Source organism: Lepus europaeus, chromosome 23 (assembly GCF_033115175.1).
Source record: "Lepus europaeus isolate LE1 chromosome 23, mLepTim1.pri, whole genome shotgun sequence".
Lineage (NCBI taxonomy): Eukaryota > Metazoa > Chordata > Mammalia > Lagomorpha > Leporidae > Lepus > Lepus europaeus.
In genome coordinates this window covers 7,425,299-7,441,169 of record NC_084849.1, presented here as the reverse complement: position 1 = coordinate 7,441,169, position 15,871 = coordinate 7,425,299, and the positions used below count along the sequence as shown (strand labels likewise).

The following is a 15,871-nucleotide window of genomic DNA, read 5'->3' as shown; positions in this document are numbered from 1 at the left end:
AACGGCTGCGCCGCCTCGCCCAGATCCCAATGTCCCTTTATGCTGATATCGTCCAATCAGATGAAAGGGCGCGTACAGTCTCAGGTCGAAAGTCCATGTTTCACCTGGTTCTTCCTATTGTTTATGCAGAGTCCATTCTGTTTCATCTGTTTCACCTGGCTGTTTTCATAGGCCTTGTGGTCGACCAATTGCTGTAAACAATGTAGATGAGGAGGTTCTCACAGGTGGCCAGCCTGCAGTTCCACACAATCAGGAAGATAAAACAATAGGACCTGGCAACTGAGTGGCTGAGGGAGACGAGGGAGAACATGAGCCAAGCAGGGCACCTTGCTACTGACGTGGGCGGCCCACAGCGGTGGGACCACTTACTGGGGTGGGAAAAGCAGAGCAAGTCAAGCTGGGGTAGACGATCAGAATGAAGGCGTGGCATGTGAGGTGTTGAGGGAAGGACGAAGCTAGATGTTGGATGGGTGTCTGCTCGTATGAACCCAGAGCTGGAGACACAGACTTCTATGGCACTAGTGTGTCCATGGTGACCAGATCCACGGAAGTCACTGCAGCCAACCACCAAGGAAAGCTGTGGCCGAGACAGCCAGAGGGACTAGAATGGGCTCCTGAGCTGTGCTAACCTGGAAGGGGTCAGGAGCACAGAGTCCCCGAAGGATTCCGAGAAGGAGTAGCCATGAGACGGGAAGAAGCTCAGGAGACGGCGGATTCCTGGAAGCTAAGGGGGGGAGGCGAGGCGGCTGGGGTGTGGTCAGTGGTACCAGCTGGTGCTGAGAGGTCAGGAAGCTCAGATACACAGCGTGTCTGTTGGGCTTGGAGGCCGTGACGTCGTCTGCTTGGCAGGAGAGGCTTGAGAGCAGAGGTGGGGGTGGGAGGCAGACTGGAGGGGGCGGAGGACTGAATGAGGATGTGGAAATGGATGTGGTGACTCACGCTTTCAGGAGGCTTGGCTACAAGGGAAGAGAGAGAGAGAGAGAGAGATGTTGGGAGAATGTGAGATCGAGGGAGAGTTTATCTTTAAAATGTGAAACGATGTTTAGATGCAGATGAAGAGGAGACAGGACGGGGAAGCTGATGGGCTAGATGGAAATTATCATTGGCGTCATGATCACGGTCGTCCACATTGTCACTGTCACCAGGTAGCAGCCACAAGGAAAGCTGCTTCTGTTCCGGGACTGCTCTCACTGTTCGATATTTCTGTTATACTGAGCCACAGTCCATCTCCCTGTAGCTGTCACCTGCAGGTGGAATCCTACCCTGTCTTCCCTCTTCTACTTGGTACTCTTCAAATGGCCACACACTGTGGTGTGGTCAGGAGCACACTCAAGGGTGAAAGAATGCATTCTCCCTGAGGTCAGGGACGCCTAGTGTCACTGCTGAGGGTCAATATTGTACTGGAAGTTCCAGAGTAATTGCCCAACACGTAAAGGATGACATAAAACTACCTTTATTCACAGATGACGTGATTGCCACCTATAGAGAATCTCCAAGGATTTATTAAAAAAAAAAAAAAAAAAACTAGTAGAGCTAGTATACCAGTTCAGTAAAGCTGCAAGCTACTGTATCAGTGCACAAAAAACAGTTGTGTTCCTGTACACAGGCAGTGACTGATTCAAAAAGGAAGTTAAGAAAACAATCCCATTTGCCATAGCATGCAAACAGTCTGGGCAGTCGGGGCACAAGGCTGGCTTCCAGACAATGCTGCTGCTTATCACGTGACCTTTGACAGTCACTCATTTTGTTCCTGCTGAGTCGTCTGCTCAGCTGTTAGATGGGGTAATACCAGCACAGGCTGAGCGTCCCTTATCCCACATCTTGGGACTAGGACTGCTTCAGACTTGGGAGTTCTTCAGATTTGGAAATATTTATGTAACGTTACCTTGGCTGAACATCCCTAATCAGGTCACCACCCATAAAGGTTCAGATTTTTTTTTTTTAAATTTGACAGGTAGAGTTATAGACAGTGAGAGAGACAGAGAGAAAGGTCTTCCTACCGTTGGTTCACTCCCCAAATGGCTGCTATAGCCAGTGCTGCACCGATCCGAAGCCACGAGCCAAGTGCTTCCTCCTGGTCTCCAATGCAGGTGCAGGGGCCAAAGCACTTGGGCCATCCTCCAGTGCCCTCCCGGGCCACAGCAGAGAGCTGGACTGGAAGAGGAGCAACCTGGACTAGAACCCGGCACCCATATGGGATGCCGGTGCCGCAGGTGGAGGATTAACCAAGTGAGCCACGGCGCCAGCCCCAAAGGTTCAGATTTTAAAGCATTCTGAACTTCAGATTTTTGAATTGGGGTACTCACTCTGTACCTTCCTTAGAGGGTTTTGTTTTACTTTTGATAGGGAGCATGAGGATTGAAAGAGTTAATGTATGAGGGTGCTTCGCAAAGTTCATAGAAGATGAGACTGATAAGTTTGGTGCAATATTGAAATCCGTGAATATGAAGGGTCTTCAAAAGGCTCATAGGAAATGAATACTGTGAAGAAAATTATTTTTTGCACCCAAATCGACATCTTTTAGTTCCACTTTTCCCTGAACTTTTTGAAGTGCTCACATGTGTTAGTACAAAACATACTTAGAAGAGTGGTTGGCACACAGTAAGAGCTATATCAGAGTCACCAAAAAATACTGATAATTGGGAACACTGAACAAAGTTTCCAATGGAATATCTATCCATAAAAAGAATCCTGGCAAACACACCACTGAAGTTGAATCACATGCAGTTGCCTGTATTCTGTGATTATCATTTATAAAATGAGCAGTTTCATAGGCTTACTCTAAATCCTGGAATATCTTGTAGCCATTAAATAGACTGCATCGCAGATCATAAGTGTGTTATCATTAGAAGGAACTAATATATCATTGAGTGAAAATATCAAGTTATGAAACAGCGTAACTGTGGCCATGTTCTTGGCCTTGAGGACGTCTATTTGCGAGTCTAAGTGTGGACACAGAGACTCTCTGGGGAGGGGGCACACATTATGGCACAGTGGTCTAGCTGCCGCTTGGGACCTGGGTTCAAGTCTTCCTCTGCTTGTGATCCAGAAGCACCATCCTGAATTCAATGTCATTCCCTTATTTCTTTTCATACTTCTATAACATATGTCTTCTATAAAAATATAATAGTTTGTACCTTGTTATTGAGGTAAAATTCACATAACATTAGCCACTGTAAAATAAACAATTCAGGGTCCAGCGTGTGGTGTAGCAGATTAAGCCACTGCCTGCAATGCCAGAATCCCATATGCGTACTGGTTCATGTCCTAGCTGTTCCATTTCTCATCCAGCTCCCTGTTAATGGCCTGGGAAAGCAGCAGAAGATGGCCCAAGTGTTTGGGCCCCTGCACCCATGTAGGAGACCTGGATGAAGCTCCTGGTTCCTGGTTTCAGCCTGGCCCAGCTTTTGCCATTGCTGCCACGTAGGGAGTAAACCAGTGGATGGAAGATCTCTCTCCTTCCCTCCCTCTCTCTCTCTCCCTCTCACTCTGTTTAACTCTGCCTTTCAAAATAAGTAAATCCTTTAAAAAAAAAAAGTGAGCAATTCAGTGGCACTGAGGACATTCTCAGCACTGTGCAACCAAACCAACACTTCTGTCTAGTTCCACAACATTTTCCTCATCCCAGAAGGACACCCTATACACATCAGCAGTCACTTCCCGTTTCTCCCTCCCTCCATCACCTGGCAACCGCCAACCTCCTCCTTGTCCCTGTAGATTTACCTGCTCTAGACCTTTCACATAAGTGGAATCCTATAATATGGGACCTGTTGTGACTGGCCTCTATCTTTCCAAGGTTCATCAACATTTTCACACGTGTTAGAACTTTGTTTCTTTTTAGGGCTGGATAACAGTCCATTGTATGGACAGATCACATTTTGTCTGTCCACTCACCTACTGATAAACATTTCAATTATTTCTCTTTTGGCTATTGTGAATGGTGCTGCCATGAACATTTGTGTACAAGTAATTGAGTATATACTGTAGCCCTTGGATTTCATTAAACTGTACAGCATACTGTGGCTTGCTCTGTTTCCTTGACATTGTGTTATTTCTATAACAAGCAGCTCTACTCAATTCATTTTCGCTGCTGCGTGGCATCCCATGGTATAACTCCAATAATTTATCCACTCAAAGATTGGGAACATTTAGATTATTTCCAGTTTTCCCTTTTACAAAATGCACTGCGTGAACGTTCTCCTTGGGCACACGCATGAGAGTTTACCTAGTGCAGATACCTACACGTTTTTAATGCAGGGCCCCAGGAAATGTCCTTTATCCAATGTGCTCGCCTTTGCAGTCTTTCCATGCATCTCCCAGTGGTTCTCAGACCTGGCTGTGCATTAGAATCACCTGGGAAACTTAAAAAATATGTAGGTATCTGGATAACTTCCTAGACTTGCCTGAATCATCATCTCCAGGGTGGGACTGGGGAGTTGCAGGTTTGTTGTGGATTTCTTTGGCTTTTAAGAGACAGAGAGAGGCCGGCGCCACGGCTCACTAGGCTAATCCTCCGCCTTGCGGCACCAGCACACTGGGTTCTAGTCCCGGTCGGGGCACTGGATTCTGTCCTGGTTGCCCCTCTTCCAGGCCAGCTCTCTGCTGTGGCCAGGGAGTGCAGTGGAGGATGGCCCAAGTGCTTGGACCCTGCACCCCATGGGAGACCAGGATAAGCCCCTGGCTCCTGCCATCGGATCAGTGCAGTGCGCCGGCCGCAGCGTGCCAACCGCAGCGGCCATTGGAGGGTGAACCAACGGCAAAAGGAAGACCTTTCTCTCTGTCTCTCTCACTGTCCACTCTGCCTGTAAAAAAAAAAAAAAAAAAAAAAAAAAAAAAAAAAAAAAGAGAGAGAGAGACAGAAAGAGAGGGGACTAGCATTGTGGCATAGCAAGTTAAGCCACCATCTGCACCACTGGCATCCCATATGAGCTCCAGTTCGAGACTTGACTGCTCCACTTCTGATCCAGCTCCCTGCTAATGTGCAGTAGAAGATGTGGTCCCTGCCACCCATGTGGGAGACCTGGATGGATTTCCTGGCTACTCGCTTCAGCTTGGCCCAACCAAGGCCATTGCAGCCATTTGAAGACAGAACCAGCAGATGAAAGCAAACCAGCAGATTCTCTCTTTTTAAATTTATTTATATACTTGAAAGAGAGAGAGAGAGAGAGAGAGAGAGAGAGAGAGAGAGAGAGAGAAACCATATAGACACAACTGCCATCCACTGGTTCACTTCCCAAATGTCTGCAATGGGAGCCAGGAACTCAATCCAGATCTCACATGGGTGACGGGGACCAAGTTACTTGAGCCAACACTGCTGCCTCTCAGGGTATTCATTGACAGGCAGCTGGAATTGGGAGCAGAGCTGGGACTCGACATCTGATCCCCATACTTGATATGGGATATAGGCGTCCCAAGTAGTGTCTTAACCACTAGGCCAAACACCTGCCCCAGGAGCTGCAGTTTTGAAAGCTCCCTAGGGCATTACGCTGCACAGCCAAGGCTGAGAACAGCTGGGACCAAGTCTTGATCTGTTCGGTCCTGGCTTCCCGAGGTCAGAGAGAGAGCAGCCTTTGATGTCCTGACTCACTCAGGAGCTGGGTGGCAAGAAGCGACCAAACAAATGCACGCTGAACAAGTAAATGAGGCATTTAAAATAAACTCTTGATTTTTGAGGGAAATGGGTGACAGGAAAACCTAAATGGAGCTGCAACCTAACGTTTATTAAATATTTATTATGTACTTGAGACAGAGAGAGAGCTCCCATCTCACTCTCCAAATGCCCGCAACAGCCAGGGCTGGGCAGGAACTAGGCCAAGGCATTCAATCCAGGGACCCAATTAAGCTAACACCATTGCCTCCCAGGGGAGCATTAATAGGATGCTACAGTCAGGACCCAGAGCTGGGACTCAAATCCAGATAATCTGATGTGGGCCGTGGGTGTCTGAAACACTAGATTGAATCCCCCCACCCCGGAATCTACCATTTTTAATTGCATATTAATTCCACTTCCCTCCCTCCCCCCCCCCCACCTTCATACCACAACAACTTAGGTTCACACTCTAAAGAAAGAGCAAGAAACCAGAGGCAGGGCCATGTCACACATGAACGAGTTGAGCACGCAGTTACGAGGGCTGGCCCGGGGCTACGAGCAGGCATGGCGTGGGCCTCAGTTCTGACGGCCTTCTGGGCGACCCTGGGCGAGGCCTTCGCCTTTCGGAGCCCATCCCGGTAACGTCTGGGTGAGGACTGGACGATGATGTTTGCGGAGCACACGTGAAGTGCTCAGGAAAGTCAGGATGCCGTGATCAATGTCATCTATAAAGCAGGTGGGGGTTTCCGGAAAGCAGGGCGCGGGCCAGCAGACACAGCCTTGGCTAGGAAGGTGCCAATGGGCCAGGCTGGCGGGCGGAGCTGCAGCTGGACTATTGTTTGAGAAGCTTCTACAACTTGGAGTCAGCGTTAGGCGATAAGAAAGGATAGGGTTAGGACCAGTTTTCCTGTGATGAGTGCTTACTGAGTGCCACACGCTCTGCTGAGGAGTTTGCATACAGATCTCATTTTCTGAAAATTTGTTTTCACTTTATTTGAAAGGCAGAGAGCAAGGGAGAGACAGAGAGACATGAAGAGACCTTCTACCCATTGGTTCATTACCTAAATGCCTATAACAACTAGGGTTGGACCCGGGTGAAGCCAGGAACTCCATCCAGGTCTGCCACGTCAGTAGCCAGAGCCCAAATACCTGGACCCTGTGCTACCTCCCAGGCGCATTAGTAGTAAGCCGTATCAGAAACCAGGCACTCCAGGATGGGATGCGGGCATTCCAAGTGGCAATTTAACCACTGCACCAAAAGCCGACCCCTGCGTATCTCATTTAACCCCATGAGGTAGGTACACCTGTTCCTACCGTTTTGGGAGCAGCTCTGCTGAGATTTGAGAAACCAAAGCCACTGCACTGTGCCTCCCTCGGGAAACCCACTGGTGCTTTTCTGTGTGTGCCCTTCAGCTTTGCTTTGGTGAGTGACAAGCTGTACCAGAGGAAGGAGCCTGTCATCAGCTCTGTGCACACCAAGGTGAAAGGCATAGCCGAGGTGAAGGAGGTGCTCGTGGAAAACGGGGTGAAGAAGGAGGTGGGGAGCGTCTTCGACACCGCGGACTACACCTTCCCTCTGCAGGTGAGCCCCTGTCTGCCACCTCCCGGCACCTGCCGCTGGCTGCCGTCGCCAGGGCCTCGCGCCCCTCCCCTAGGACCTAGAGCCTCGCTCCAGAATGATACCGGCCCTATTTTAAAAGCTCTGTGCAAATCCCAGCTGAGACAACCTAAAAATTGCAGATCTGGGTCATATCCAGCAGCTCAAAAGAGACGATTCTTTGCTTTATCGAGTCCCACAGGGATTCTCAAAATAGCAGCGTGTCCTGGAGCATTTAAAATGTGATTGGAGGGGCGGCTGTTCAGCTTTGCCGTTAAGATGTCTGCGTCCCACATTGGGGTACCTGTGTTTGGCTCTCAGCTCTGGCTCCTGAATCCAGCTCCCTGTTAATGCAGACCGTGGGAGGCAACAGTGATTGGGTTCCTACTGGTCAGCACATAGACTCAGAGACGCTGAGTGACTTCCCCCAGGGCACACAGCTTCCCAGATGCAGAGCCACAGTTAGAACCATGGTTAGAACTCTGGAGTCTTCATCCACAGCCTCTCCAGCCAGGGTCTGCTGCAAACGGTCAGCAGGGCCAGTCCTGGGAAGCATTGTTAAGCAGTGCAAGGTCTCATGGGAGACCCTGATTGCTGGCCCAGCCCTGGCCATTGAAGGCATAGGAGGAATGAACCAGCAGGTGGGAGCGTGCACTCTCTCTTTCTCTGTCTCCCAAATAAAATTTAAAAAAAAAAAAAAAAAAAAAAAACCATGGTTTGTTTCATTCACGTCCGATGCAGGGCCACAAAGTTAGCAAAGTCTGGATTCGAAAGGGCGGAGAACTTGCCACCTGCAGGACACTTGGTCAACAGGCTCTCCAGGAGCCCACTCATGGGTGCGGGCTTGCCAGAAGGAAGGATGTAGGTGACAAAGAGAGGAAAGGTGTGGGTCTCAGAGCAAGGCGTGGGCAAACAGAATCGCCACAATGGAGAAACCGATGTGGGGCCAGAACAGATGAGGGGCGGGAGGGTTTGTGCGGAGCAGCGGGTCGCCGAGACCCAGCCGGTGCCCGGCGGGTGGGATGCCCTGTTGCCCCTGCATTACAGTCCCAGGAAATCTGTGCAGGGATTCTGATGAACGCCTACTCCCCCGCGCCCGCCTCCCTCATTCAATTTAATGGGACTTTACTGTGTCAAAAAAGTGAGAAGGCACCTCGTGAGGCTGGAACAGCAAATGACAGCTCATGGGCTCAAGCTCTGTGGCTCTCCCTCAGCTCAGCGGGCGGCTAATCCGGCTTTGCTATTAAGCCCTGGGCAGACCCGTGCTGCCCACGGGCCCCTGTGTCTAGAAGCTAGGAGGGAGGCAGGGCTCGCCCCCAGGCACTTAGCCTGCCGGATGACTGTGGTTAAATAGTTCTGTTCTCAGAGGCACTTTCCTCACCCTCCGCAGCGGAACTCGTTCTTCGTGATGACAAACTTTCTCAAGACAGAAGGCCAGGAGCGGCGGCTGTGTCCCGAGGTATGGAGCAGGCAGGGGCCGTGGAGTGGTGCCCTGGGTGGGAGGGAGCTCCCGGAGGCAGTGCAGGTCAGGCAGAAAGGAAGCGGGGACCCAGGGGGATTGGGGCTCACAAATGTTCAACGAGCACCTGCCTCTTCTGTGGGGCGGGCCTGGGCCGAGTGGAGGGAGGCAGAGGTCTCTCTCCAAGGCCGCAAGATGTTGCTGTGTCTCCTGGGTCCCCAGCCACAGGGGCCCGTTGCGACGGAGGCCAGCTCTTTCTGGGGCTCGTGTGCCCCCTGTGCAGCTGAAGGCCATGTGACTCACGGCCAACTGCCTGCCATCTCACGTTCTCCAGGAGCCGCACCACAGCCTAGGAGGAGAAAGGCCTTCCCAGGCCTGTTCTCCAGAGCAGCACACAGACTCAGGGATGCCGAGGGATCTGCCCGAGGACACACAGATTGCTGGCAGTGGGGCCGAGGTTGGAACCCCAGAGTCCTCATCCACAGCCTCCCCAGCCTGCGTCCAGTGCCGGGGAGCATTGTCAAACAGCTCACGTCTGCCTGTTCCCGCTGCTTCTTAGAGGGTCAGTGTTTGAATCAGACAGGGGTGCCCCCCTCCTCGTGTCCCCCCCCCCAACGCACACGGCTGCCCCTGCTGTCTTTCCTGACTTGGCCTTGACCTCTCATACCCGGGCTGCTCCCCTGCCTCTTGCGGGAGAGCTGCTTCCCTATCAAACCTGCACGGCCCCGCTCTCTGCCCTTCAGGATGGAAACCAGCTCTCCCACCAGAGGTCAGCTGCTGCGCGCCCCTCCCAGGTGACCTGTGTCCCACCGGGCCCTCTGGGGACCAAGTCCATGTGGAGGACCAGCCCTGCCATGAGGTCTTGCTCTCCAGTCTGTCCTGGTGACGAGGCCTGGTTTTCTGAGAGTCTGGGAGCTCTGCATTAAAGTGCTGGCTTCTAGGACATTCTTTGCCGTCGTTTCTAGCCAAACTGGAAGCCAAGTGAACACTGGCTTGCCTCAGTAGCACTGCCCCTAAAAGAGAACTCTGCGTTTTTATCGGGCTCTCTTGTCCCCTGCATGTTCCTACTGCTGTGAAGAGGCGCCTGGCAGCCATGCCAGCAAAATGCTCGACTCCCCAGCAGGGTCAGGCCTCTCGCTGAACCTGGGGCTCTGCTCCTCTTCTATCTCACACTCGGTCATTGCCAGAGCCCGCCCCCCACCCCTGTGGACACGCAAAGACACGTTCCAAGGGCTGAGATCTGGAGAGAGTTAGGGCAGCCCCAAGATTAAAAGTCTGCTCTCAGAAGCTAGAATACTAATGGTTCAAAACTTGACTTGTTAGCTGCGTGACCCTGGGCAGGTGAATCCACCTCTCTGTGCCTTACTGTGCTCACGCCTTCATTCCACGTTTATCAGGATCTGCTACATGGCGGGCACGTGGGCTGCAAAGAGATGACCCAGGCTTTGTGCTCAGAGCTCATAGTCTGATTTAGTGGGCAGTGAGGTCATGGGGAGGCAACAGGGGCATGCTGGGTGCCAGGAAGAGGGCAAGCTGGGAAGAAAAGAGAACGTGGGAGACTTGTGGAACTACCAGAGATAGTCACTGAGCGAGTGCTGTGTGCCACATCCTTCCTGCCGTAACTCTCGCCATCTGCACAACCACCAAATAAGACGAGTCCACTCGCTCTGCTTTTACAGACAGGGAAACAGGTGCAGAGCGCGCAAGCGACTTGGCTGTGACCACTCAGCTAGAAAACGGCGTGGCTATTGCCAAACCCACGGGTAGCCGGTCGGGGTCCTCGTCCCCTGTGTCCCTGAAAGCCGCAGACTGCACGGGGGACAGGCAGCAGAGCCCATCGCCATGCTGGGTCGTGTTTGGGCTCCCCTAAGGCAGGCCATTAATCCTGCTCCCTGGGAGACGGAAAATCAAATATGCATAAACCAGGTCATCTCAGCTCTCTTTTCTTCCTTCTGTCCTTCAGCCCTGAGACCCAGCTGACCTCATTTCTTCAGGCCAATGAGAGAGGAGAGAGGGCTGCCTGTTGTCCCATATTCCACACTGCTTGCTGGGCTTCTGTACTTGTCCACATCACTCACAGGGCCTCCTGGACCAGGCCACCCGCTCGCCACCCCGAGGGCCACACCTGGTTGCTCCGACAGCTGCTATCTCAATTTTATTTTTTATTGTGATATAATTCACATACCATAAGATCCACCACTGTCAAGTATACAGTTCAGTAGGTTGTAGTCTGTGCACTGAGTTGTGCAAACACCAGCACTAATTCCAGAATGTTCTCATTGTCCCAAAAGGAGACGTCATACGTACTAGCAGTCACTCTCCACTCCTCTCCGTCTCCCTGGCAACCACCAATCCGCTTTCTGTCCATGTGGACTCACCTGTTCTGGGTGGTTCCCGTCCGTGGGCTCCCATTCACACAGCTCACGCCTGTGGTAGTGTATGTCAGTCCCTCGGCCGTGTTTGGGGGGGTCCCCACACTCATACACACTCGCTCCTCCACGACGGTGACACATTGCTCACGCCCCACCACCCTGTCCTTTGCCCCGCAGTACCCCACCCGCAGGACGCTCTGTTCCTCTGACCGGGGCTGCAGAAAGGGATGGATGGACCCGCAGAGCAAAGGTACCGTCTGTTTCCTGCTGGCTTCTGGGGACATCTGTGCTGCGTGGTTCAGGTCCTCAGCCTCGGGCTCTCCTCTGCCTTCTCCCACCGCCACCAGCCCCTGACAAGCCTGTGCCTCGGCTGGGTCCCCAGCACACCTGCTGCTGACTGGGAATGTGGCTACAGTTTCCCAGCGAGAGAAGCTCCCCCAAACCTGGCAGGCTCAGGGCTCGGCGGATAGAAAATTCATAGCATCCTAAACTGCCTCCTGAATGTCCCCAAAGGTTGAGAAGCGTGAACTTGTTCCCTCGGGGTAACCTTGCACCATGTCCTTCTCTCATGTTTAACTTAAACTCCACGTGACAGTAAAAGAAAAGGCCATTGGTGCTGCTGATGCGCACGCACGTGCGGGCACACACACACACACACAGCTCAGGTGTGAAAGGTCACTTACAGACGCCAAGAGATCCCTGTAACACTGCTTACTACTGAATTAACTCCCTCTTGGAAGTCTGCTGATCTTCCTGACACTCCAGGAAGATGAGCCGTGTTACTCAGTGGCTTTGCACATCCCCGGACAGGCCCGGTACCTCTTGCGGGATTCCGGTTCCCATTTGAGAGGCCGATGTATTCCAGGCCAGGGAAGATGCCCCATTGGGCATCTCTTCTTGTAAAGAAACCAGAGGCCACCGTAACCCAGAGTCTGCCTCGAAGCCTTAAAACACTCGCTGTTCTACCTATGCTCCTTTGCCCTGCAGCCCCCTGTGGGTGGGACAGCAGGTGTTGGGGGGTTTGGAGGCCAAAGCTGCCTGGGTGGGGGCAGGGTGGGGAGCATCAGCCAATCCTGCTTGGCTTGAGGGAACGCTGCCCCTCCGGGAGACTTTCCTCTCCATGACGTCGGACTCGTGGACATCTGTGGTTCTACAACCCCGGCGGCCCCCTCCACCCCCGGCAGGAATCCAGACGGGAAGGTGTGTCGTGTACAAAGGGAACCAGAAGACCTGTGAAGTCTCTGCCTGGTGCCCCATCGAGGCGGCGGAAGACGCCCCCTGGTGAGTTGCATGAGTGGGGCTGGGGGCTGTCCCTCCTCTGTGCAGGCCTCCTGGCTCTTGGGGCTCCTCCCAGAGCTGGCTGTCGACACATAGAGCCAACTCGGTACCTGCTGATCCCTAGCCACTCACAGACCAGGTGCCCCTGCCCCCCTCCCCCCTGGTCCCAGCACCTTCCAGGGCAAAGGAGGATCCTTCCCGGCTGGTCGTGGCCTTCCGGAGTTATTAAGGGTAGGAAATTGGGAGAGAAGGAGGGGGAAAGGAATTGGGGGATGGGAGAGGAGTTTTCTCAAAGTAGCACTCAGGGATGCACAGAGCTGCCAGTTGCCGGTATCCACTCTTCTCTTCAAGACCCAAGACGAGGATGTCAAATCCCAGCAGAAAACAGTTACAAAGGCTGGGGCTCAGATTCTGTCTCTGACACGTCTTTGCTGTGTGCCCTTGGGCAAATGGCTGAACCTCTCTGAGCTACTGCAGTCTCATCACTGGTAAAATGAGGATAATGCCAGCTACCTCACAGGCTGTAGTAAGGATTAGATGAGATGGCACATGGGCAGTTTTTACAAAGTGAGCCCTGGGCCTGGCTTACACACACACACCCCTGCCCCAGAAGTTCTGGAAACAGCACTATCCAGTAACATTTTCTGCAACAATGGGAATGCCCTGTACTGTACACGTGGTTAACCAAGCACTTGAAACACAGCTGCTGCGAATGACCAGTGGAGTTGGCTGTTTAAGGTCATTCAGTGCACCTGACGGTGCCATGCAGGACAGTGACTGCTCCCTGAGACTCTGCGGGCGAAGAGGAAACTGCCCCAAGCAGCCCTCTGGAGGCCGGGCAGAGGCACCAGGCAGCGCCGCCCTGTCTGGCCCCCAACCATTAATGGCTCCACCTGGGTTCATTTCCAGGTCAGGGGAGTTGGTCTGGCACGGAAGGCACCGCACAGCTGTGGGAGGGACATCAGCCTCCAATCATGCGGCCATGGGTTCAGGACAAGGGACCCCTTGGTGGCTGTGGTTTTCAGCTCCAGCTCTGCCACCAGCCCATTCATCACACAAACGCTGTGTCTCGTCAGTGCACTGCCTCTGGGCTGCGTTTTAACGTGACCTTGGGCAAGCTACCCCCTAAACTCCAGTTTCCTTCATTAACCATTCATGCAGCCCATCCTTTGACATGTAGTGGGCACGCGATACTCATCCAACATGTAACTACACACAAGAAACTGCCAACTCTGGTGGAAACCATAGGCAGGCCCAGAGACGGAGCAGGTCCCAAGACTCCGACAGTTTAATTGAAGAGAAGAGACACATACACAGAGAACTGTGACCCAAGGGAAAGCAATTAATGTCACGGGAGACGAGTGAAAAGCTTTAATCCTTGAAGCTTCAGGATCCTGAACTGAGTCTCAGGTTGTCCAGGAAGTGTGGGGTTTAGAATGACGTAGGGCAAAGGGTGCAACACATTTGCAGCAGGCATTTGTTGAAAATAAAATTCTTCGGCTGGCACCGCGGCTCACTAGGCTAATCCTCCACTTGCGGCACCGGGACCCCAGGTTCTAGTCCCGGTTGGGGCGCCAGATTCTGTCCCAGTTGCTCCTCTTCCAGTCCAGCTCTCTGCTGTGGCCTGGGAAGGCAGTGGAGGATGGCCCAAGTGCTTGGGCCCCTGCACCTGCATGGGAGACCAGGAGGAAGCACCTGGCTCCTGGCTTCGGATGAGCGCAGTGCGCCAGCCGTAGCGGCCATTTGGGGGGTGAACCAACGGAAAGGAAGACCTTTCTCTCTCTCTCTCTGTCTCACTAACTCTGCCTGTCAAAAAAAAAAAAAAGAAAGAAAGAAAGAAAGAAAAAGAAAAAGAAAATTCTTTTTGATGCAAGTGACACAAATCCAACTTAAACTGACTTCAGAAAAACAGGAAGTGTTATTTTTGACTCCAGTAAATGATCCATCCAGAAGTGGCTAGGCCTGATCCAGACTTCAGATGATGCCCTTGAGATCACACACACACACACACACACCACACACACACCCCAGTCTTCCATTCTGACTTCCTCATACTGTGGTCTGGGGAATTCCAGGTTTGCACAGTCTTACTGCTAACAATCCCTGTGAAAATGAGTTTCTCTTTCACAACTGTTCCCACAAAAGCCCTGGAATGTTCTCATTGTCCTGCCTAAGTCATGGGACCACCTATGAAACACTCAGTGAGGCTAGGGGCAGTGGATCAGACTATTTAACCAGTCCTGGGTAACCTGCCCACCCAGGAAGCTGGAGGGATGGATAAGAGGTGAAGTTGACCCCACCCAACCCTCTGGACAGAGAATTCGACAGCCAGCTTCCTCCCAGAGAGAACAGGACGCAGCACCGCCAGCGCGGGACGGATGTTGGACAGGCAGACATCATTGTTCACCACGGCAATGTCCCAGCAGAGCCAGAACTGGGCCTGGAGTAAGAGGCAGACATTCATGGTGCCCCCTTCCAAACACCCTCCACCCTTTCCGGGGCTATTCCTAATCCTTACTGCCACCTACTCAAGTATGCCAAGCAACTGGATACCCATTGTACCTCCGTACCCACAGCTTTCTCCACCCTTGGTAGACTGTCAGCCATAAAAGGCCAACAGTGCCGATTTTCTTGTTGGTCGCCACAGCCCCAGAGCCCAGCCCCATGCACTTGTTGGCTGGCTGGATGGTGGGTAGATCTTCCTGTGGTCTAGAATTCAGCCTCCTCTAACTCAGGGAGAACTCGATGCCACTCAGAGCCTCTAGAGAATGGCTGACATGTTAACTACATGTGTGTGCCCCATGCTACAGACTAGGATGTCCCAACTGCAGGAACCCCATGCCTATTAGGAAATCTACAAACAGGTGTTGCTGGAGCTGGTTGGTACCAACTTGGAGACAACTGTGCTCATCTCTCCCCAACTTCAAGTTCAGTGATGTCCCACTGGTAGCTTGAAATCAGCCACAGTGGGAGTATCTGTGCCATGATAATCAGTAAACGCTACACTCAGCACCCCCTGTCCCAACCCCTACCCCCACAGAGAGCTGGTTGTTAAACATTTACACCACAGCACATACCAAAATTATCATTCTATCAGAGCGTGAGACTTGTCACAGTAAACCCCACAGGTCTCAAGAAGGGAGAGACTCTAGGGAGAAGCTTGATGGAGAATTCCGGAATGCTTTCCCTATGAAGTTGCTGTATCCACTTCTCTCCATTTAGTCCCAAAGATCAAAGCACAAAGTCAGCCAGCCTCTGGTCCTGTTGGCCCAGGGGCTTCGTGGGTCCCCGCAGCCACTGACCCATTTTGCATTTCTCCATCCCAGGCCTGCGCTCTTGGGAAGCGCCGAAAACTTCACCGTGCTCATCAAGAACAACATCGACTTCCCTGGCCACAACTACACCACGTAAGTTCCAGGATGCCCAGCTGCATCGGTTATCTGCGGCTGGGTAACAGACAGCTGCAGACCTTAGATACCCAATGGAACAACATGTCTTGTCTCAGTGGCTCAGCACCCTGGGAAGGACTTTGCTGGGTGGTTCTGGCTGAGGGTCTCTGGGGTTATGGCTGAGCT

At 52.4% G+C, this 15,871-nt stretch overlaps 2 protein-coding genes across 3 annotated transcripts in view; one reads left to right on the top strand and one right to left on the bottom strand.

Annotated features, from left to right (window-relative positions):
• Positions 1-15,871, bottom strand: part of IFT81 (intraflagellar transport 81) — a 188,216-nt gene that overhangs the window by 128,870 nt on the left and 43,475 nt on the right. The gene's annotated exons all lie outside the window — the stretch shown is intronic.
• Positions 1-15,871, top strand: part of P2RX7 (purinergic receptor P2X 7) — a 43,198-nt gene that overhangs the window by 5,305 nt on the left and 22,022 nt on the right. Inside the window, exons 2-6 of one of the 2 annotated variants that reach the window (XM_062182163.1) lie at positions 7,004-7,172; positions 8,578-8,646; positions 11,196-11,268; positions 12,203-12,299; positions 15,623-15,703. In XM_062182163.1, coding sequence (XP_062038147.1) covers positions 7,004-7,172; positions 8,578-8,646; positions 11,196-11,268; positions 12,203-12,299; positions 15,623-15,703 — 489 coding nt within the window. The remainder of the gene's footprint in view (positions 1-7,003; positions 7,173-8,577; positions 8,647-11,195; positions 11,269-12,202; positions 12,300-15,622; positions 15,704-15,871) is intronic. The other variant, XM_062182164.1, reaches the window with a different exon arrangement.